The sequence below is a fragment of the Balaenoptera physalus genome (assembly GCF_965194825.1).
Source record: "Balaenoptera physalus genome assembly, chromosome: 21".
NCBI classification, from domain to species: Eukaryota; Metazoa; Chordata; class Mammalia; order Artiodactyla; family Balaenopteridae; genus Balaenoptera; species Balaenoptera physalus.
Window position 1 is genome coordinate 26,850,097 of NC_138902.1, and position 24,781 is coordinate 26,874,877.

Genomic DNA, 24,781 nt, shown 5'->3' on the forward strand with positions numbered 1-24,781 from the left:
TTCAAAAGATACTATGCTCTACAATGTTACCAGACTAATATTTCTTATCAACTCCTACTGGTATCTTTTCTGTTTTCAGAAATTTCTATTGTTTCCTCTTTCTCAGTACATCCAACTAAACACTACCTTACTCTTTATAATAGGTTCTTACTCTGCCAAGTCAGTTCTTATATCCAGTCTAAACAGAATAACTCAGAGGGCTGGCTCCAGTTACACCTGGACAAAAATTCTTACCATATCTCTTCTGAATATGTCATGGCTCCTGCAGTGTAAATATAAGTTAATTGTTTTTCACCTTTCCATGTGTTAGAGCAGTGGTTCTCAAATTTTGGGGCATTATGTACATTCTTGCAAAGTTACTTTAATGTCTGACTTAATAGAAGCCATCTGGATTCTCATATCTACTTCTGTGTTCAATTTGTTGCAATGTATTGTTTTTCAGGAAGTATCTGAACAAAATCTGCCTCACAACTATAGAAGTAGGAAAAGGGAAGAGTATTTCAGTTGTCTTTTAGATAATTGTAGATATTCTTCTTTGGTACTGTATCAATACTTGGCTAATGGTAGTTTCTTAAAGTTTAGTTGCAGTGTGGACTTTGAAACTTTTTTGTTATCTGTTTTGTTAAAATACATTGGCCTACATTGCACTTCGAATGGATCTTTTTCCCTTATATAATCTTGCAAGATCAACTGGAAAATGTTGTTTTATTAAATTATGCAGATCTTCCAAATGTTGACATATTTCATTACACAATATTTTTTAAAAATCACATTCACTAATATTGTCATAATCTCATCAGAAAAGTTTTTACTTATTGGAAAGCTGTCAAATTCGTGGTGTATACAAGTTTTCCAATATTCTGATTTTTACTTGAAATCTCAAATGTTATCATTAACAACAAATACTGTCAGTTTTCTTTAAGCAAGAAGCAACTTTGTTCATTTGTACAAAAATGTCTGCCAAATACCCAGGTCTCAATAACCATAATTTGTCAGTTATTCTTTCAAGTAAAAATTGGGTTCCATGAAAAAAAGGAACTAGTTCAGTTCACAACTCAAATAATCACAGAGTACTTTTTCTCAAGACAACCATAGTACTCTGGAAGGCAGCAGAAGTGCTTTTATGCACCCTTCCCATTTCATCTCACAGAATATTAAATGACATGTAGTCAAGGACAACTATCAAACGCCAAGCACTGCACTAGGCACTGGAGATACAGTGGTGAGGGGAACGAAAGGTAAATGTTCTCCACCCTCATGGTGCTTGCAGTCTGGTGGAGGAAGCCAACACTGATCAACAAAATTTACATATAAACAACAAATTATAACTCAGTGCCATGAAAGAAAGTTTCTTGATGCTATGAGAGTGTATTTTTGAGAAGTGACCTAGTCAGGTAGCTCAGAGAAATCTTCCTTGGGGAAATAAATATCACCATGAAATATGAATCATAAGAGCTAGCTAGGTAAATGGGAAGTTGGGAGTGGAGAATTTCAGCAGAAGAAACAGCGTGTGCAAGAAGGAGTGTGATACATTTGAGGAGTGGAAAAAAGATCTGGGTGGCTCTAAGTGCAAAGAGCAAGGAGGAATATGGTATGTGGAATATGGGTATGTGGGGTAGGGCCAAATCATTCAGAGTCTGTAAGCTGATATTAAACATTTTTGTTTTTATCCTAAAAGTAATGGAAAATTGTGGTAGTGGTTTAAGCTGCAGGAGAATTTGGTGTATTAAAAAACCAAATTCAACTAAGTAAATTTTAAAGATCTTATTGGCTTTATTCAACGATTCATGAATTGAGCAGCATCCAATCTAGCAGATATAAAGGAGCTCTGAGGAGCTGTACAAAATGAAAGGCCTTTTATAGGCGGAAGGAAGCAGGAACAAGTAAGTTATAATAGGCAAAAAAAAGCAGGTTGGTTATTGTGAGGTCACGTGCCTTCAGGAGATGGTAGGGGTCTATCAGACAGATGACCTAACTGCTGCTGATCAGGTGATTCCTGATGACTGGTTTAAGATTCCATGTGGGAGAAAACTGACACTGTAATTAAGTCTCAGTTGGGTGACATGGGGCTTAGCATAGGCAACTCCATTTTGGGCCTGTTGTCTTGTTTTCAGCAGGTGCCTGCCATGATTATATTGTGTTCTGAAAGATCTCAGGGTGGAGACAGATTACAGAGGTCCAGAGTGGCCATGAGCAGATCAGAGAGGAGAGTCTTGTCCAAGCCTCAAAAGCTTCTAACAATGGTGGCAATGGTAATGATGGAGTAGTGAGTACTAAAGATTTCTGGTTGGCTTAACTGGATGGATGGCAGTAGGGACTGGCGTTAAAGGGAAAAATCACAACTTCAGTTTTGGACATGATGTAGTTAAATGCCTCAGATATGTAAAAGAGGAGATACCAAGGAGGCAGTAGGATCTAGCTCTTGATCATTGATTTCAATTCACTGAAAATCAACGTACCAAATAATTAGTTGTTTGATAATCTGCTTGAAACTGTCAAATGAATGCCTTAAGTTAGGTTAGAACAGTTATAGCCATCTCTTCTTCAGAGATAGAGTTATGGCAAAACCAAACTTAAAATAAATCCTCAAGGTCTAATGGATAGCATGGTGACTGTAGTTGATAATATTGTACAGCATTGTATAATTAAAACTTGCTAAGAGAACAGACCTTAAGCATTCTCAACAACAAAAAAGGTAACTGTGAGGTGAAAGAAAAATGTATAAAAGTTCAAAAAATTCAATCTTCAGTAATTTGACAAATTGGCTACTTCACACATTAGCTTTTAATGAATTAATTTTTGATGCTTTGGATTATTTCCATTGGAGATCGGGGGGAGGACTGGGAAGAGGTATGTGTCTGGGATTCATCTGTACATGATTGGTAATTAGTGCAATGTGTATGGATGAGATTGCCTAGGGAGGTGGCATAGTAGGAGAATAAAGGTGACAGTAGTGATACAAAAGGCTAGAGTTTAAGTAGGGCTCTTTTTCTGGAAAATTTGAAGTCTGTGGTAAGAATTGTATCTCTCTGTGCTTTTTTGGTTCCCGTTCCCTCCCCCACTCCCTCCCCCTTCCTTCAAGAAATATTTATTGAGTACTTACCATGTGCCAGATAACCATATTCTGCCTTGGAATTGGTTGTTTCTGTATTTTTTGTCCTCCTATAATATTGTACGTTTCCTGAGTATAGGGACTTTGTACATAGAAAAGACCCTTATACATAAGTAGGTATATACGTGTTCCATACATTTTTGTTTAATTGTTTTTGTACAGTGTGGATTTTTATATTTATTTTTAGTATAGATTTGATAAAACTATTAATATATCTCTTACAATAGCAAATGGTACTTTTGCATCAAATTCTGTAACTGTTGTCAGACGTATTTGAGAAGTTATCCTTTAAGTAATGCTTACTGATTTAAAATTTCATAGTTTGAAATTTTTTAATTCATTATTTTCTTTATTTTTATCTTCATAATGTATTCACTGGAAGCCTACTGTTGGATTTTTGCTTTTTGGAAATAATTTTAGCTGTGATTCTTTTGATAGATATTCCAAAACTATCACTTGCAGGGAAAAAACTAGTTTCCAGTATAAACACAGGATATTTAACAACCACAAATTAATATCAGTTAATTTCTAACCAACACTTTTAAGACATGATTAAGAACGGTAACTAAAGATCAAGATATTTGTAAAAACTTTTTTAAAACTGTAGGGTTTTAAAAAGAAATATTTACCTCCAAAAAGAAAATATACTTCATAGACTGAATATTAAATCATATACATATCAAAATAGCATATTGAAATTTGACTTGTGTTTAGACCTTGGCATTCATTTATGAGCTTTGAGAACCTGAGTAAGTTATTTAATCTTTTGTTTCTTCATTTATAAAAGTAAAAATAACAGCCTTATGAGGTTTTTTAAGGATTGAATGAGATCAGTTATGTTTAGTGTAATATCTGACATGCAATAAGCACTTAATAAACATTGCTAGCTGTCATTGTCATCATCATCATTATCACCTGAATTCATAACCATTATTTTTAAAAATCTTTAATATAATTTTATGGCAACATCAACAGGCAAATGGTATGCTATGTAAACATTTGCTTAATAATTATAGTTCAAATAAATGTCAATTGAGATACACATCTGATTGTTGATTGTAACTTTGTGTTTGAAATCAAGAAAATTTCTTGTTTTACCCACTTAAATAGAACCTAAGAGGTAAACTGTTCATCTAGAACTAAAATAAGTAACTATTTTCATATAGCTTCAAGTATTATTTAATTTTAATTTAATTTTAAGTTAAAAAATTTCAGACATACATAAAAATATTAAAAATATAATGAAAACATCAACCTATAGCTTAAGAAATAAAATATATCCAAAAGAATGAAGTCCCTCTTCACCTTATATTTATATATGCAGTAACTTATGTGAAATAAGGAATTTAGAAAATCAGAAAATCCTTTGAAGAACAATCTTAATGGCTCTTTAGTTTTATTTTAAAAAAAAGCCAATAATACTGAACATGGTGACATATCCGGCAGAATGAATATGTCTTTTGTGAATAATTTACCCTGGAAATCTCATAAACCCTACAAAACTCAAGAGTGTCTAACTTCCTCTTTTGATAAATAGCTTCTGAACATTGCATAAGAGCATGTGCATGTACTTTTGTACCATTTATTTTTCTTCTTTTCTTACTGCTATATTTCAAAAGCAACAGAATAATAAGTATTATTTACATTGTTGTATTCATTATGTAAAGGAGGATGTCTATGAAGTGAATGTGTAAAGTATTATAATTAAGGTTAAATGCTGAATTCTACCGTATAGACCTGTGATTTTAATCTTGGTTACAATCTTGATTTTAAACTTGATTACATGTTTGCATATAAACTGTCTTGGGTAAAGAAAGGATGTTGTTGCTACATAGAGAAGAAAACTATCTTCGTAAAAATCAGTTTGCCAAATTTTAGAACATAGTTTTTCCCTTTTGATCTTAAAATGACTTATTACATTGCTTAAAAAAGAGAAAGTTAAGCAAAACATGCCTATCTTATAATCTTGAATTTGCCATATTGTTTATGTTAACTATGGTTAACTATATAGAAATGGCCACATTGCCATGTAGAAAAATTATTGGTTGTCATTATTGTAATGTAGCTGAAATAGTTGATATTTACTAGTTCCTAATGCAGCTGTATTGTAGGATTTAATCACATACAAACCTGGAGATAATTCTTGGACAAGCATTAGATATTCACAATGTTCAAATCTGAGCAATATTGACTATGTATTTATTTTAATATTATAAGATTTATAGTGTTTGAGATCTTCAGGGATGTGAGGAGAAATCAGAAAAAGAAAGTGATCTCAGGTATTTTATTCAACTATGACATTCTTAGGGGAGAAGAATGGAAAACAGGCCAAGAGTCTCTCTATCACATTACCTGTTCTCTCCTTGATCTTTTTTTCTCTTTGCCCCTATCCTTCCCCTTCACTCTAGAGAGACCTGACCTTTGAAGTATAATCAGAGATACTAACACAGCAGAGATCATGGGTAACACCTTAAAATTATAATTTCTCTATGTTAATATTTTATATTCTAACATCAGTGTTTAATGAATATCATTGTTTGTGTTTTAAGCCCATAGGATGTTTAACATGGAGTAAGTTAACTTACTTTATAAATCCAGAAATCCCCAAAGTAAGATAATGATTATGGAAAATGTGTTTTCTATTCCACTGATATTATTTAAGTAGTTTATAGTACATGAAACAAATACATAATGTATAACATACATAGGTCTAAATCTTGAGATTAAAAAAAACTTTGCCTTTTAGATATAAAAGTCAGTGTTATGAGTTATGATTGTAGATGGTTACTGAATTTTGATATACATTACATGAGGTATTATCTAATTTTTTATGTTTATTATAGTTGCTAAAACATGGAAGTCACTTTCCAAGCAGGTAGGTTAAAGCTCTTGGTATATGTATGCATGCACACTATTTTATTTTATTAATTTATTTTTAAAATATTTATTTATTTATTTGGCTGCACTGGGTCTTAGCTGTGGCATGTGGGATCAAGTTCCCTGACCAGGGATCAAACCCGGGGCCCCTGCATTGGGAGCATGGAGTCTTAGCCACTGGACCACCAGGAAAGTCCCGCACACTATTTTATATATATATATTTATGTGATATATACGTATATAAATGTGATATGTTCATATATATAAGATATATAAAGGTAAACTCAAAGGAGGTTATTGGCAAATTTTGCTAAATTAAATATTAAAAATTTTGGCACACCAAAAGACAGTGTCAACAGTGTTAAAAGATGTATGACAGATGGGAGAATATGCTTGCAACATATTGGGTTGGCTAAAAAGTTCGTTCGGGTTTTCTTAAGATATGAAAAACCAGAACGAACTTTTTGGCCAACCCATTATTAACAGAAAAGGCTAAGTGTCTTGTAGTCATATAGAACTCCTGTAAATCAATATAAAAAAGATAATAAGAAAATAATGCGCGGACATAGCCAGAAGGGCCAATAAATATATGTAAAGGAGCTCAACCTCACTAGTAATCAGGGATATGCAAATTAGACCAATGATCTGATGCTAGTTCACACCCATTGGATTGTCAGGTTCTAGAAATCTTAACAAAACCAGTAATTAGCAAGGACAAGGAGAAGGAGGAATCCGGTGGGAATGTAAATTGGTATATGCTCTTTTGAGAGAAATTTGGCACTATCTAATGCATATCAAAAATTCTACTTCTAGATACGTTTACAAGAGAAACACTTGTATGCTTATACCAGGAGTCCTAAAAAAATTGTAAACAATATAAATGTCAATCAGTAGAGGAATTAATAAAAGAATGTGAAATAGGCATATGAAGAACAATACAGTAAGATAGAGCTAAGATGAATAAATACGCAAGAGATGTGTGTATCAACATGAATAGACCTAAAAAACATGAGTTTGAGTAAAACAGCAAATTGCAAAATAATATAAACTGGTCTTTCTTAACGTGCAAAGACCTTTTTGGGGGTCCATGGAGTCAAGACTATTTTCATAATAATACTGAGAAGATAACTTGTTCTGTTACTCTCATTCTCTCACAAGTGTACAGTGGAGTTTTCCAGAGGCGGCATGATGAGTGATGACATCATCACTCTGAGAACTAATAGAATATGTGCTTGTGTGTTTTTGTGTTCTAAAAATGTATCATTTCTATTTCCACATGCATTAAATATTGATAGATATAACCTACATAAGTAATATCTCTTTCGGGTAAACAATTTTTAAGAGTATAAAGAGTTACATTTCAGAACTGCTGATATAGACAACTGCTGTGTAGCCATTAAAATGAAAATGAAGAATATTTGGCAGGAAAATATGCTCATGACATATTAATACAAAGAGTAAGTTACAAAACAGTATGCAGAAAATGATTTAATATTTGCAACAAGAATGACAAAAATACTGTATAAATATGCCTAGGTAGAGAATTAGATTAAAAGGAGATTAAATAAAATTTTTAATTGTGGTTCATCCCTGGATTACAATCTGGTTTTATTTTCTGCACTTACTAATTTTCCTATAACATATGTATTACGTATATAATTATAAAAATTGTACTCAGGAAAATTGTATAAAGCCTTTAAAAGGCATCTATAATTCTAGGTAAATGAATTCAATCCAGCAAATATTTATTTAGTCCCTACTTGCAATACTGCAATACAGTTCTGACACAGATCACCCAGAGTTAGCATCAGACCCCACAGATTTAAGGACCCGTTTCCCAAAAAGGTGGCCCTCATTTCAGATGCCAGCTGCGAATCAAGGGATCCCAGACCACCCACGCTGCTGACCAACTGACTACAAATTCAGAGAGTTCCCGCAACTCCCCTCAAGTTTGATAATTTGTTAGACTGACCCATAGAACTCAGGAACGTTCTACACGTAGAATTATAGTTTATAATTATCATTATAAGGGAACAAGTCAAGGCCAGCCAAATGGAGAGACACATACAGCAAGGTATAGGAGGGTTCCAAACACAGCTTCTGTGCCCTCTCCCTGAGGGATCAGGGTATGTCACCCTCCTGGCACACCCATGTGTTCACCAACCTGAAAGCTCCACTGAGTTTGGTGTCCAGAGTTTTTATTGGGGGTTTCATTGCATAGGTGTGATTGATCGAATCATTGGCCACATGGTTGAATTCAATCTCCAGTCCCTTTCCTCTCCCCTCCCCAGGGGTCGGGCTAGCTCAAAGCCCCAACCCTTGAATCACGGGGTTGTTTTTGAAGGTCAGCCCCCCATCCTGAGTCATCTCCTCAGCATAAACTTTGGTGTGATGCGAGGATATAGTCTTCTTCCCAGGAACCAGGGACAAAGGCCAATCAAATTCTTTATCATACAACACTACTACCTATAAGAGACAAAGGTAGGCACTGGGAGTGGGGAGAGAGAGTCCCGCCTGAGTGGAAAACAGTTTTTAATAAAACTTAAAAGTCCCTAGCCTCCACTGCAGTGAACTCTACTCAATACTCTGTTATAACCTATATGGGAAAAGAATCTGAAAAAGAATGGATATATGTATATGTATAACTGACTCACTTTGCTGTACACCTGCAACTAATATAATATTGTAAATCAACTATATGTCAATATAAAAAATCAAATTAAGGAAAAAAAGTCCCTGAAGTTGACACAAAACAAGATTAGTGTGTCAACTGGATGATCTAGACCAGACAAGGAACTAAATTATTACAAAAATAAACTGCTTAGACTCAGCAAGCATCTGGACAGTCATTTACTAGTTGTGTAATCCCGGGTGAGTTACTTATCTTCTTTAAGACACGGTAAAATATGCATAATGAGGATTATTTTTTAGAATTAAATGAGATATGTATTAGCCCATTGCCAAGCATATAGGGGACACTCAGTAAAAGGTAGCTATGATTTTTTTGGTCTTAAATTTTAGCTGAGTTTAAGTAGAAGAAATGAGTTGAATACATGGGAACAGTTAAAATGGAGATGGTGATATTTATATAATAGAGACAGTATAAATGAAAGTATATAAAATGTACTCAAAATATTAATATTTTTTAATCTCCTGCTCTAACAAAAATGTTTATGAGTTTACTATTGCTTAAACATTAAATAGCCTAGCTTCTCATTATTAGTCATATGTGAATTGCTACCCTAGTCAGACACTACTGAGCACCTGGCGGCATCTGTTACCTGCAGTGCGGAAATAACACTGTGAAGGAAATGAGAGCAAGGATTCACAGACAGGCTTCAGGGTGTCTATAAATCCCCTACAAATACCTCTCCTGCCTTTGGCATCCCAGAGATTCCTTATTTGCCTGCTAACCCAGCTCTATAATGAAAAAGATGGTTTATAAATGTCACAGAGCTTTTTTAGGTACAACTACATCAGGAAGGATTTGTCTAAAGTGCTTCTCAAACTTGAATGTGCATAAAAATCACCTGGAGATCCTGTTAAAAATTGATCCTGGTTCAGGAGGCCAGGGATGGGATCTGAGATTCTGCATTTCTAACAAGCTCCCCGGTGATCATGCCTGGGCCATTGGGGAACCACATTTTGAGTAGCAAGAGTCAGATCTGGAAAAGAAGTCATTTCTATTGTTTTTTCAGTATGTTACTTAGCAGAGTAATTTTTCTTTTTTTTTTTTAATAAATTTATTTATTTATTTATTTTTGGCTGCGTTGGGTCTTCATTGCTGCATGCGGGCTTTCTCTAGTTGCGGCTAGCCAGGGCTACTCTTCGTTGCAGTGCGCAGGCTTCTCATTGTCGTGGCTTCTCTTGTTGCGGAGCATGGGCTCTAGGTGTGCAGCTTCAGTAGTTGTGGCATGTGGGCTCAGTAGTTGTGGCACCGGGGCTCAGTAGTTGTGGCTTGCAGGCTCTAGAGCTCAGGCCCAGTAGCTGTGGCACACAGGCTTAGTTACTCCGCAGCATGTGGGATCTTCCCAGACCAGGGCTCGTACCCGTGTCCCTTGCGTTGGCAGGCGGATTCTTAACCACTGCACCACCATGGAAGCCCCAGACTAATTTTTTAATTTCAAATTATTTCAAGTTATCTCACCAAATCCTTTAATAATTTTTTCACAGTTAACCTAATTATAATTTTTACTTATTTTTAACACAGTATGTGTAATAAACACAAAATCGTTCTAGTATCTGAGCAATGAATCAAATGTTTAAATTTTCCAAAATCCTCCCCCCTCAGCTTGATTAAAAAAAAAGAAAAGAAAAGCTGGCTAACCAGCAATTGAAGTGTGTATTCTTTACTGAATATTTAAGTTAAAATTAGAAAAAAAAAATTGCAGCAGTGGACACAGTAACTCAATACCCTGTCATCCCGCTTCATCTGATGTCATCATTCTTTGAGTCACTATTAAAATACTCTTCATTCTTCCCCAGCACAATCTGTTGCCCAGTTACTTCATCTACCACAAAATCCCCTAAATCCAAGAGGGCTACAGAAAACAGTATGTGAAGCTCAGTGATCGTATGTGACCTGTATTAGGAAGTCCACCTTTTCCTGTGGCTTCCACAGAACCATCCTTTTCTAACTGGCTCCAGAACTTAAATTCACTGTTTTATCTTAATTAGATTATCATATATATATGTATTTCTCCAATTATTAAGTTTATCTGAAATTTTTGGTAGCTCTAATTGAATCTAATGTAGCATCTTTATCACTTATTTTTACATTTGGACTGTGGGCAAATATTGGGTTTTACGGTTGAATGAACCACAGATAAAATAGTATAAATACAGTCATGTCTCACGTCTTCTAAGCAGAGAATTTTTTTGCAGAGGCATTTAAATATTTTTGGTCTATTTTATAAGTAAGTGGTTTACCAGTTAATCAGCATTATGATACCTTATGTCATAGGAATTAAATCAAATGCTATCAGAAACACCACCAGTTTGGAAAGGATCATCAAAGCTATTTCGAAATCTTAAAGAAAGAGGTAAGTTAACTTTAGTATTTATGTATTTTAATATTGATACTATATTATTTATACTATTTATACATATTTTCCTCATGCGTAAATAATTTTACAATTACATGTGTGTCTATGTACATGGAAAAAAAACTGAAAAGAATAACACCAAAAAATTAATAATGATTGTTTCTCGGCAGTGGGATTAAGGGTGGTTTTTATGTTACTTTTTATATACACTATTCATATCTTCCACACTTTTTACAACAAAGTGAACTTTTATAGTTAAAAAGAAACCTTTTTAACCATATTGAGAAGTATGTTATATTTACCCACAGAAAGCATTTTTCAAAAATACTGATTTCCAAATGTCTATTTTTCTTCTTTCCTTTTACTTCCAGGGAATTGCAGATTTTCTTAAATTTAATCAATATGAAAAGCTTATTAGATATATCTTTTGGTTGCACAATTTGAACATGTTTCTTTTAAAAACAACACTCACTGCAAAATCCACCTATTTCAATTTACCGTATTACCCATACCTATATATACGTTAACTCGTTAATTCATACATGTCCTTGCAATCAAATTATATAGCTTTTATTGCAATTTTCTTTTACATTGTACTTTTTATAAATGTTTATAGCAGAAACTAATTAAAACTCTCTTTAATCTTAAAAAGGAATGTTTCTTAGAAATATATATTTTCATATTCAAATATAAGAGTATACAAAATAACAATATAAAGCAATTATCTAAACTTACCTTTTTTTCATCAATTTCAACCAATATTGGTTTGAAAATAATATATTTACTCTAATGTGAAGATAAATACTTTAAAGGATTAGTTACAATCCATATATTTTTGCCTAAGTAGAATTAGAAATTCAGATTGCTTCTACCTGGTTCTTATGGACTCTGGAAGGAGGAGACACCTTGTCTTTAACTGTAGGCTTTTCATAACTAGGGTTTTTAAATCTTTGTGAAATCTGAGCCATGGTGTCTTTAAAGTTCTTAGAAATTTTTTTCTGGAAGTTGTCTTAAAGATTGCCATGCAAATCTTCGGGTGAAATGATAGGATCAGGAAAATTCAAAGCTCGGAATGAAGAGGTAAATTGGTGAATGTAAAAAATATTTCTTTAATACCTCTCATGGGAAAATACAATTGGATCAAATATAATCCAAGAAGGATAAATGCATGGAAGAAGGAAATTCTTTTTAGTTAGGGGGAGGGTTAAATCTGGAAGCCATAGGTTTAGGCAGGTCCTAATCCTACTTAAATTGTATGCATATTTGCATATTTTTTTCAGGGGGAGATGATCTATTCAGTGCTACCCAATAGAACTATGTGCAGTGATGGGAATGGTAGCCACGAGACAAATGTGGCTATTAATTACCTGAAATGGGGCTACTGTATCTGAGGAACTGAATTTTTAATTTTATCTACTTTTAATTATTTTAAATTTAAATAGCCCCGTGTGGCCAATGGCTACACTGTAGAACAGTGCAGATCTATGTCATAGTGATGGGATTATCAAGGTAATCCGTGTACCCAAGAAGTTTTAGAACCATAGGGTTAGGTAAAGTAGAGAGTTACAGAGAATCTTGCTTTTTTATAAAGAGATTAGGTGGAAGAGGAATTGTAAAGCTAAGTTTTTAGAACTATTGAAAACTAATTTACAAATGAATTTTGTCTGCTTAAAATATAACCCAGCAAGAAAATGTTAGGCAGTTTTACAAAAATTTAATTGGTATACAGCATTTATGAAAACATGAATTACATAGACTTAGTTATAATAGCTAACTGTAATATATCATGATATAGGAGCTAAACAGTGTAATGCTTTTAAGGAACTTCCCTTAGAATTTTTTAAAATTGAATTTTCAAGAGAAACCTGGTTAGCATCTTTCTTAGCCTCTTTTTCTAAGGATCAAAACATTACTATATGCTTAGCATTTATTATTATTTTATTTTTGACACTGGGTGGCCTTAAAATAAATTGCAAGGTTAATCTAATGGTTTTCCATTTTTGTAATTAAAAACATTATGAATCTACAGTTCATGTTTAGTAATATTTTCCCTTCTCCCTGACCTTTTTTTTTTTTTACATCTTTACTGGAGTATAATTGCTTTACAATGTTGTGTTAGTTTCTGCTGTATAACAAAGTGAATCAGCTATATGTATATATATATATCCCCATATCCCCTCCCTCTTGCATCTCCCTCCCACGCTCCCTATCCCACCCATCTAGGTGGTCACAAAGCACCGAGCTGATCTCCCTGTGCTATGCAGCTGCTTCCCACTAGCTATCTATTTTACATTTGGTAGTGTATATATGTCCCTGACCATTTTTATTAAATTGTATCATGAGTTTCTCACTTTGTTTTTCTTCCCTGTGGATTATACCACCTCAAAAACCACTTAGTACTTCAGACAAGTGCTTACCATGATAACCATCATCAGGACTCTCACTGTTTTGTAATCCTTCAGTGAGGGGAATCGTGAGTTGATTATCAAGTAAAAGACGTAAAGCATATATTAAACTTCTTTATACTAACCAGCACCTCTTGTGCATTCCACCAAGTCAGAGCAACAGTCAGTGAGATGGGGTTGTGGAGATACAGAGCCCATTTCCAGAGCTTTTTTTTTTTTTTTTTTTTTTGAGGGATCCCTATGGAATCTAGGTATTGTATCTTTATATACGTTGACCATTCCAGAATCTTTCTCCCATAACATTCATGGCAATCAACCAGAACTATGTCTATAGGTCACAATATTCTAGTATAAACAGAAGACGGGAATGCTTTCAGGGCCTCCTAGCTCGGTCCCTTCACATCTTCTGACAAACTGCCTGACAGTGACTCCTCTTCCTTTGTTCTGTAACAAAGAGGGTAGCCTCAAAGAACATCAGGTAAAGTGGAGTTTTAAAGTTCACGATCTGATTATTTTAAGGATTGTTATACCCTTTTACCAAACATGAGGGCTGTCTGGTATCTGGATAAGTGTTATTGGCTTATTTCTGATTTTCATTTTCTCAGGATACACTTGGAAAAACAATTAAGCGATTAATTCTAGTTTTGGGTGTTATAATCCAAAGGCAAGAATTTGAGTAACAGAATGTATGTTTTTATGTAGTCCAGACAAACTCCTTTGAAAGTTTATGAGATTACAGAGAACTCAGGATGCAATATACAGAAAGTGTAAGCTTTCTGTAAAAATTGAAACTTCTTAGGTTACATTTAATAGAAGCATGAAGCTTATCAAGAATAATGAATGATAACTTGAAAGCAGAAAAGTAATAACTATAGAGTTGTGTTTTTTGAATGCAATAAGTCAAATCTCTAAGCAAGAATATCTAAATGTTTTATTCAAGGGTTACTAAGAAGTAATTAAGCACTTTACAGTGTTAACCATTTCCAACGTTTTTATTTTATGTTTGATTCATACCTTGAAAGCTAGCAACACATTTAAAATTTACAGCTATATGTAAACATTATTGATAATTTTGCTTTTGTGCCAATATATCTGGAAGCATTCATGTGATTTTTGTATAGGTTTCTACAGAGGCATGTGAAACAATGTAAAATTTATTTATTGTTTCTTTCACTCTGATTTTGTAGTAATAGTTTAGTCTCATTTAAAACAATATTTAGCATCTTCTTTAAAACTCTAAGTTCTTTATAAATATTACTGCTATTATAAGAATAATATTTTACTTGATAAATATGAAGAGAAAGTAATATTTTATATATAGCATAACTAATACTGTTTTTCTTCTAGGTGTGATTTCTTACACAGAATATCTTTTTCTTTTATGTATTTTAACAAGTAAGTATACTCATTAAATCTATTTCTGGATACAGTTTTCTTTCTCAAGCATAATCTTGGGAAATAAATCTTTTTTTAAAAATTTATTTATTTATTTTTTGCTGCATTGGGTCTTCGTTGCTGCACGTGGGCTTTCTCTAGTTGTGGCGAGCGGGGGCTACTCTTTGTTGCGGTGCGCGGGCTTCTCATCGCGGTGGCTTCTCTCGTTGCGGAGCACGGGCTCTAGGCACATGGGCTTCAGTAGTTGTGGCTCACGAGCTCTAGAGCGCAGGCTCAGTAGTTGTGGTGCACGGGCTTAGTTGCTCTGCGACATGTGGTATCATCCCGGACTAGGGCTCGAACCTGTGACCCCTGCATTGGCAGGCGGATTCTTAACCACTGCCCCACCAGGGAAGTCCCAATAAATCCTTCTTATATTCTCTTACTATTGAAAATCAGTTGAGGTCTATCCATGCTGTTTTACAAAATTCATGTCTAAATGCCAGTGGAAAATGCTAAGCATAGCACTATCAAGTGTCAAAACCATAAATATTCTTACGGCTTACGGTGTAGTAATTAAAATGCTCATAAATTATACATTTAATATCCTATATCAATCCCTGTGGTTGGATCTACATGGGAGCCTAAAGGTCAGGATGTGTAGTGATTTGTAAATTTCCTGCTACACTCATTCATTCAAATCACATTTTCTGCAAGACTAGTGTGAAAGAATGGGTCTTTTAACTAGTAAGTCTATAAGAAGACCCATCATACATCCTACAACAGCTTTATTATCTTCCTCTCATCTACAGCAATTCTTATGAAGCATATGAAGGGTTTACTAAGGTGTTCAGTTAAATTTCGTTGCATTTAATGGAGGAACTTACATGCTATAGTTCACAGTGCTCCAGCCACCTGACCTTTTTACTCCCTGAATTCTCACCTCAGGAATTCGTACTTTCTGCTCCCTCTACCATCAGTGCTTTTACTAAAGATCCTCAGGATAATAAAAATCATTCAGGTTTCCTTTGAAATATGAAGACTTAGAGAAGCCTTACTTGACCATCCTCCCTAAAATAGCTCCCTCTTCCATCTCTCCCTTTTTATCCCTTTACAATGTTTTATTTTCTTCATAGTACTTAAACTATTCGAAAGTGTTTGTTTACTGGTTTACATGATTTGTCTCTCTCCCCACAGTTGAATGCAAGGTCCACGATGGCAAAGATTTTATCTTTTCACATGATAGCCTCTCAGAAAATAATTGGCAAATGAGTGAAGAAAGGAATGAATAAAAGAATGTGGCTAGTGGAATTTCCAGTTGTGGGGATTTATGGAGATGTGTGGAAACAAGAACATCAATAAAACTGTGTCATTAGAAACCAATCTTAAAATTCCTATACTTCTGTAATTAGAAAATCCACAGCCACTGTGTTATTTCTGAATTTAGTAATGGATGCTGTTAATGTTGGAGTTCTGTTGCAGGAAATTTGGGGTGTGTGTGTGTCTGTGTGTGCTCGCACACGTATGTATTTCAAAAATTGTATATTTTTTTCTTGCTTTTTTTCTCCTGGCTCAAAGTCATTTAAAATGTTGGTGCTGAAGAAAAGCAAGTACTGTGCAGTTAGTTATAGGACAGCCTGAGGTTGTCCCAGACTGGAAAGCCATTCTGATGATTCCAGTGAGTGAGGAATGCCACTGTGGAAATTAGGGGAGTGGGTGCCAAGGAGTGTCTCAGAGACTTGTTTTAAAGTTATCTTGTTAGCTAGAACAACTTTAGGTGCAAAATTAGAAGCTGTAAGTACCTGGACCAGCAGAGTGATGGGTCTGAGTAAAACAAAACTGGTGAGGAAAGCCACTTGTTGAGCTGGGACAGGGTTGGTTTAAGCATGTTGGAAAAAACACAGATAGTGGGTTTTGCTTACTACAGAAAGGGTAGGATCTTTGGATGCTGTGAATCTTCAGTTGGAGTTCAGGACCCATCTTAGAAACTACTCAGAGTTTGAATTGAAAAGTTATGGGTGTCGTTTAGATTAGAACCAAGAAAAATGTGAAAAGAGGGCTGGCAGGAAGTGGGCTAGATAATCTGTGTTACCTGTCCATAGTTTTCTCCCCTTTACTTTTTATTACTTTAACTTAATATTCCCTTCCAAGTAATGCTGGTGAGGACTTCTTTCTGTGTGTCTTCAGATAATTTTTAAAGCTTAAATCTTGGTTATCAGAGATGGTGTAACTTTTCATTTCTTTCTCAAGTGAATGATAATGAAAGTAAGTCTAGATTCCTAAAATACATGCAAAAAAATGAACTTCCATAAAAGACTGGCTTTCATTTCCATTATTTTCAGAGACAGCTATTACCGGTTAAGAAAGTAGGGCTGTGTGCTTTGCTTTTGCCGGGTTCATGATTTCACAACAGGTAGTGGCAAGTGTATCTGTGAGAGGTCCTTTTTAAACTTTTTGCCAGTCATCTTAAAAGAGAAGGTCAAATGTTTTGAAAAAGGCATGTACACTGAGCTCCTCTTTGAAGGATACGTTCAAGCTTTCTTCTGTCCAAGTTTTCTTCTTTATGCTTTAGAAGTGAAAAGAGAAGTTTTGAATCTCATCGTAGGGTTCATACAATTAAGGCAGTTCGTAATGTGTGAAAGTCTGATTTTCTCAGAAAAGGAGTTGTTCCTTGTATTTGGGGGGAATTAATTATTCAAGCTCTCTTTATTTTATATTTCTGTATTTGAAGCCTCTAGAAGTTCAAACCCAAGTATGTAATCTCTCATGCTTGACATTTTTTCACAGGTTATTTCCATTATAATTTTCCCAAGATTTTAGACTGATCCATTGTGTCATATTCTCATTTTTCCTTCTGCTCTAAGTAGCTGACATATTAAAAATACTTCAAATGTGATGAGCTGATATTTTCCTTTTAAACAAACTGACAGACTTTGGATAAGAAAGAAATATTTATCTTTGGAAGGAAGGTAGTCAAATTTTACTGTCAGTGCTATGCAACAGGTATCACACAAGTAGATTTAAAGTGTATTATCAATTGTGTTACTAAATGTGCTAATTTATGAAGCAGAAATATATATACTTATATGTAGCTTTTATTATATTTAACTAAATAATAACATGTTGCTTTTAATTTCTTGGTTAAAGAAAGTATTTCTGTATAGAATGTGAATAATTGTTTACAATTAATGTGGATTTTTTTACTTTAAAAACATTTTTTCATTTCACAAATACTTTTCCTGTTCTTTTCCGGCAGAGCCACATGCAGGTTTTAGAATAGCTTTCAACATGTTTGACACCGATGGCAATGAGATGGTGGATAAAAAGGAGTTTTTGGTGGTATGTATATTACAGGCTACATTTTATCAATAATTAAATATTGCTTATATTTTTGTTTTACATTATTTAGAATACTGTTGTAGAAAAAAGAGTGAAAATTTTATGCTTTCACTTTAATTTAATAAAGTATATACTCATGTACTTTATTTTGAATGATTTTTTTTTTTTGGCTGTGTTGGGTCTTCGTTGCTGCACGCAGGATATTTCATTGTGGTGCGCGGGCTTCTCTCTAGTTGTGGCGTGTGGGTTTCCTCTTCACTACTTGTGTCACAGGCTCCAGGGCACGTGGGCTCTGTAGTTTGTGGCACGCGGGCTCTCTAGTTGAGGCCCCCGAGCTCAGTAGTTGTGGCCCGTGGGCTTAGTTGCCCCGCGGCATGTGGGATCTTAGTTCCCCCATCAGGGATCGAACCCACGTCGCCTGCATTGGAAGGCGGATTCTTTACCACTGAACCACCAGGGAAGTCCCTATTTTGAATGATTTTTACACTATAAAAAAATAAATTATATTCAGTGTATGAAGATGCTTATAGTTGTTTACACATCTTCTGGAAGTTTGAAACGTGTCAAATGTTTTCCACTGGGTGGGTGACAAGCAATCCTGAGGTGTTACGCATGCTCAGTCTCTATCATATCAGCCACCCAATCACAGACAGCTCTTTGCCTCAGGAAGTCCCCTTCCTTCTCATTAAAGGATTTACGATTTTTCTTTTTCCTTTTCTCTTCCACTCATTGCTGCCTTGTATTCCAGTCTTAGCCCAATTTCCTACTCCCTTCTCCTGTCTTTGACCAGGGGCTGATCTCCAGTGGAGGGTAAGAGTGTTCTTGGTATTTGTCCTTCAGCCTTTCTCACCCGACTGGTCCCGTGTTGGTGCTGGTCTGGCAGCATCTTCAGCTGCTCTCTCATCTTACCACCCCCTCCTTCCAGAATTTTTCCATTGCTTTTTACCCCTGTGTCCTGTATCTACTTCTGTGACCAAATGCCTATTCTGTTTTTCTCCATAACAAAGATTAACATTAGTTTACTCCTTCCAGTAACAACCTCTACCCTTAGCATTTATGTTTAACTCAATATTTACCTCTACTCTCCTAGTGAAAAGAGAAGGGAAAAATAACATAAATAGCCATTTAATTTTCTATTTTTCCTCTGTAACGAGCCAATAAAAATCCCTTGGAAAACCTCTTAAATAGCTTAGTATTTTCTTCAGAGGCTGGAGCATAGAAGAGAAACTATGCAATCATTCTTTTCCATGGTAGGAAAGAGAAGAGAGAGAAATTCTCATCAAAAGCTAATCAGCCATTAAAAAGGAAGCAAGCAAACGAATTATTGCGATCTATCAAAAGGCTTAATCTAACACCCATGTGGCCCTTGCCTGAGTACAGTGCCTGAGCAAGTCACTGGAGCTGGAACCACAAAGGGTCCCTCACTGCAGTGCTTTTCAGGATATTGGGGAGGCTAGAGGTTTCAGTTTCACTGCAGTAGATAGAGAGATGTACCTAACACCCTAAAATGGACAGACTTAGTTTACTAAAGTTCTGTCATGATAGTGTACAGCTGTATTTTAGGACTTTCACAATGGGCCTAGTAATCTAAATAATTTTCAATAAACTTTCTATGACAGCAATGCCAAGTTCCACCCCACTGTCTTAAAGATTAACTTTTGGAACTCAGTTCATTGGAAGTTGCCTGTGTTTCGGAATCTTGTCTGTTTGTGGAGACGGGAGGTAAAAACATTCATGCAGAATTTCTATTTATTTCCAGTGTACACCCTTACAAAAGTTGCCCTTGCTTTGAAGTGGTGGTCTACTCTGCAGTGGCTGTGTACTAATAGTTTTTTGTTTGTTGTTTGTTTGTAAACAGCAAAGTTTGGAAGTAGAGGTGGAGTTGGGCAAAGCTATATGTAGAGGTCTAAAATCTGCAATCCTCCTGCCTATTTATGAAGTGATTATTAATAACCTTGTGAAAAATAAAAACTCTTTTCACTAAGAAAAAGTGTGGAAATAAATTTATGTGTTAATAAAATCATTTACATTTTGTACTGTATATTTTAATTGTTATTTCATATCTTGGGAGGTAATACATTTTGACTTTCAACTATAGCCATACAAAATGAAGTGGAGTTGAGATAGCTGTTCAAATTACACAGACAAGAGCAATGACCTTGTCAGAAAACTGACATAGAGATAGGATTATGTTACCATTTGTAAAATAGGATCTTAAAGAGGAAATGATGCCTTGTATAATGGTAGCTAACATTTATTGAGAAGTTACTGTGTGACAGGCAATGTGCTAAGTAATTACTTGTAATATTTACTCTGCACAACATTATTTTTATAAGACCTATCAATTATACCGCAATAAAGCTGGAAGAAAATGCTGCCCTAAGAGATTCTGGAAGAGATTATCTTCATGTTCCTGATACGGAAAACAAGCCTTAAATAATTAGACTAACTTGCTCAAGGGCTTCTACATGGAGAGCCCATGTTCCTACCACGATGCTCAGTTACCTGAAAGAGACCTTAGAGGTTGTCTAGTCCCTCTGCATTTCATATATGAGCAGATTGGAGCCCAGCGAGGGTTGAATGACCCGTCCCCCATTATAAAATTAGTGTATGACAGAAGATGGGCTCAAGCCCAGACCCCTGAGTTCTGGTCCAAAGTCCTTTATCCCTCCGTAGGCTTCATCTCTTTTTATGTATATGCCACAGGCTCCACATCTTTGTGTCTTAGAGATAAAGTAAAACTATTTAATATATCCTTTGGTTCTGGGTTGCCTTCTTCTCAGGAAAAACATTGATATCAGAAAACATATTTATACTAGTTTTAATGATCTTGGTATATGAAGCTAACTATTTTCTTTCTTTTTAGAATATACCTAGCACAGGGTGTTAGGTAGGTACCCAGAAACTCTTGTTGGATATTTGATTTTTGATTGTTTTCTTTTTCAGCTTCAAGAAATATTCAGGAAAAAAAATGAAAAGAGAGAAACTAAAGGAGATGAAGAAAAGCGTGCAATGCTGGTAAGAATAATTTATAGTAGTTTCAGGGGGGTTTTCTAGGCAAGAATTATTTTATTCATGTTGAGAAACAATAATTAAAGCCTGTAACTTTGGACCTGTCCCTTTCTTGAAAACTTTCTAAAGTTCTTATGTAGAAAAATTGCTTCAGTATTTATATGCTTTGATATCAATATTTATATCAAGTATTGATATTAAACATCTGTATCCATAATCACATTCATTAAATCATTTTCATCTGTATTGTTGTTATCCATGAGATTTGAAGGGTATATCATATAATAGATTAATACAGATCATTATGCATGTAAAAATTTAAAGGTGAATTGCAAAGATTTAATTATACCTGTGAGTAAATTTAGTGGTGCTATAACAATATGAATGTTGAAGCAAAAACAAGGAAATAATATGTGTTTTTGCATTCATAGAAATATATATTATAGATTCTTCTTCTGGTGAGAGTAATGTTTTCATCTTATTCTGAAGGTAGAGTTAAGCAACATTTCCCTCCATTTTCCTACTAGTTTTCTTTTTTGCTTGTCCCAAGTATGTCAGCCTGACAACAACCCAGGTTCACATAATAAAAATAACACGAAGCTACTGAGACCTTAGTATCAGACACTATACTAGGTGCTTTGCATGCGTTTTCTCATTTACTCTACCCAACAGTTCCCTTATTATCTGTCATTATAGATGAGAAAACTGACAGTTGGAAAGGTTAAGTATCTTGTCCAAAATTCCATAGCTGTTAAATGGCAAAACCAAGATTTGAACCCATGGCTGTCCAGCTCCAAAACCTGCCCTTTTACCCACTGTAGCATATTTCTTCCTCTGGTACTTAGATAGCAGAAACATGGTGAATTTTGTTGGCATGTAAATGATAATTGTTTAATTTGCAAATTCATGGCCCTGTGAAATAGTTTAATTGGTCTATCTGGAATTCAAATAATTAACTTCAAAGAACTGCAACATTTTTTATTATTCTCATTGTAATAAGGATATGTATTAGGTTTTTTTTAAACATGGGTTATCTGCAGCAGATGGGTGTCATATTCAGTCCCAGTAGATTTACGAAGTATGTATTTATACTAATGAAAGCAGATTATCAGGATTATGAATACATATTATTTCTTAGGATACTTGACTATGATATATTTATCAGTATTTGTTGAATCACCCCCAGTAGACTAATTATGGAAGACACTTATATCAATAGAAGACACTGTCTATAGATAATATACTAAAAGAGTAAACAATTATTTTAATTTTGATGGATTACCCCCAATTGACTGGATAGGCAAGTTGTTAATAAACTATCATTAAGGAGGTTGAATTATGTTAATGAATCTTTTGGTAAACCTCAGTGATAAAGTAGATAGTATTTCAATGGATACAAATTTAACTGTTTATTTATACTAATTCCAGAAAGGACTTAATGGATCTTCCAGTAAAGTTACAGTCCTATTCTAATCATTAACATTTACTAAAATACCTAAGTCGAGTAACAAAGGGAAAGAGGAAAGGGAATAATAATAGCAGACAACCCACATTGGGAAAAGCTACAGTGTCAGCACAAAAGCGTCATTGCAGCCCAGGTAAAGTAAATTTTAATACTGATGATTTAATGCAAATAATAGTGATATAGTAAAAATTAAGTTGGATTACTTAGGGAAAGTCTATCTGAATTATGAAATCTAAATTATATCAGCATACCCTAAATTGTATTAGTTTACATGAATATACGTAGATCAATGAAGCATTCTGTAGCAAATATATGGGGAAGGAGACTTGTTTTAAAGAACAGATAAAAATAACTTATAAGTAGTATATAACTTATTTATGTGTAAAGGAATGCTTGCTAAAGGCACTGATCTCCATGGGTACCTCAGAGGTGTTTTTCTTACATAGCTTACAGTTAGTGGCTCCTGAAATCTCATTTACAGAATTTAGCTCTCAGAACTATTTCTTAAAACAATTCAGAAATAATCTTTAGTACAACCTCTGAACTAAACAACACTCTAGGACAATACAGCTCTCTCCAAATATTTGTTACTGTGTTTAACAGTAACGATAATTAGTGGTAACTTATTGTTAATAGTTGTCACATTTTAAATAATGCATATCTGAACTGATGAGATTTTTGAGTTTTGAAGCAATTGAAATTTAGCTTATAGTGAAAATATATAGATTACATTAGGGAGACAGTGTAGCACAGGCTCAGGAGCCAGATTTTCAGGGTTTGACTATTAGCTCTGCCATTCATTGCCTGGGGGACCTTGAACCAGGTCCTTAAATTTCTCTGTGCCACAGTTTCTTCATTTGTATGAGAATAGGAGTAATGAGCACATGTGATTGTTATGGGGGTTAAATGAGCTAAAACATGTAGCCACTTAACCGTGTATGAAATATAATAAATACTCAAAAAGATTAGCTAATTGTGAAACACGAAATTCTCTTTTAGTTAGTAGAACGATACAGCTACTTTAAACTGAATTATTACATACCCAAATCAAAATCTAAGCAAGACTAAATTGTAAAATATTTACATACCAAAATTAACTGTGCTTCAGAAAGAAAGAGGGAAATGAGCATAAAATTTCTTGGGACACTTATTATGTGCTAAGCTCTGTACTATATCCATTATAAATGTTACTCTCATTTAGTCCTCATTACACTTCTCAGAGGTAAGTATCCTACCTTTTTACAGATGAGAAAACCATCTTAGAGAGGTTTGTTAACTTGCCTGAGGTCATGGCACTAACAGGAGAAGATGCCACTGTAGGTCTCATACCATTCCCACCACCATGCTGCTGCATCTAGGCTTCCCCCTTATCCCACATGGAATCGCTGAAGCATGTCTCAATAAAACTGCATCCTTTGGAGGAACATGTTTTACTCAAAGCAGTAGTTCTATCAAAAAGTTAAAATGAAAGTGGTTGAAATGAGCACAAGTTCATTTAATGTTTAATTATATGAGATTTAAAAAACTTTGCTACTCATCTTTAACATTTATCCCACTTGTACCGTGTTTATGCTCTATATAGAATGTAGCATAATGATTTGCCCTTCCTAATTGATTATTTTGTCATCTTTTTCTTTTTTTCTTTTGCTATACTTGGGTTCATTCTGAAATGTGACACTTCATTTGGCCCTTTGTGCTCTATGTCAGCGTCTTCAACTTTATGGATACCATTCTCCTACTAATAGTGTATGTACAATACTTTAAATGTTCTTTATGTAAATAGTCCTCACCTGTTTTACTTGATAATGCTGTTTTTCTGTATAAAGCCAGATCTATTATTGAGAATGTTTAGGAATTTATCTAATATAATAATGTGCAACCAGGCCAAAAATTTTTATTTCCTTCCTAGATTTATGAGAAGACTAAAACTAACAGAGCAATTATATATCTTTAGCTTTAAATTAAAATAAGGGAAAGGTGAGTGAAACAACCAAAAACTCTGGTAGAATAATTGAAATTTTATATTTTTCAGTAGTATTTGAAGAGTTAAATACAATTTATGGAGCAGATTCTCAGGCTATGCTCTTGCAGGACACAGGTATTTTAAGAACTGGATCTGTCCATCTGGTATACAGTCTTTTCTTAATTCTA

General features: G+C 34.5%; 1 protein-coding gene across 9 annotated transcripts in view; it reads left to right on the top strand.

The window, feature by feature from the left end:
* Positions 1-24,781, top strand: part of MICU3 (mitochondrial calcium uptake family member 3) — a 117,355-nt gene that overhangs the window by 41,713 nt on the left and 50,861 nt on the right. For 6 of the 9 annotated variants that reach the window (XR_014258265.1, XR_014258266.1, XR_014258267.1 and 3 more), the window contains exons 3-8: positions 5,956-5,987; positions 10,954-11,032; positions 14,788-14,835; positions 18,071-18,153; positions 21,100-21,171; positions 24,338-24,376. Coding sequence is in view for 5 of the 9 variants with exons in the window: in XM_082444508.1 (XP_082300634.1) it covers positions 5,956-5,987; positions 10,954-11,032; positions 14,788-14,835; positions 18,071-18,153; positions 21,100-21,171; positions 24,338-24,376 (353 nt within the window). In the remaining 4 variants the exon portion in view is untranslated. The remainder of the gene's footprint in view (positions 1-5,955; positions 5,988-10,953; positions 11,033-14,787; positions 14,836-18,070; positions 18,154-21,099; positions 21,172-24,337; positions 24,377-24,781) is intronic. The other 3 variants (XM_082444509.1, XM_082444511.1, XM_082444512.1) reach the window with 2 other exon arrangements.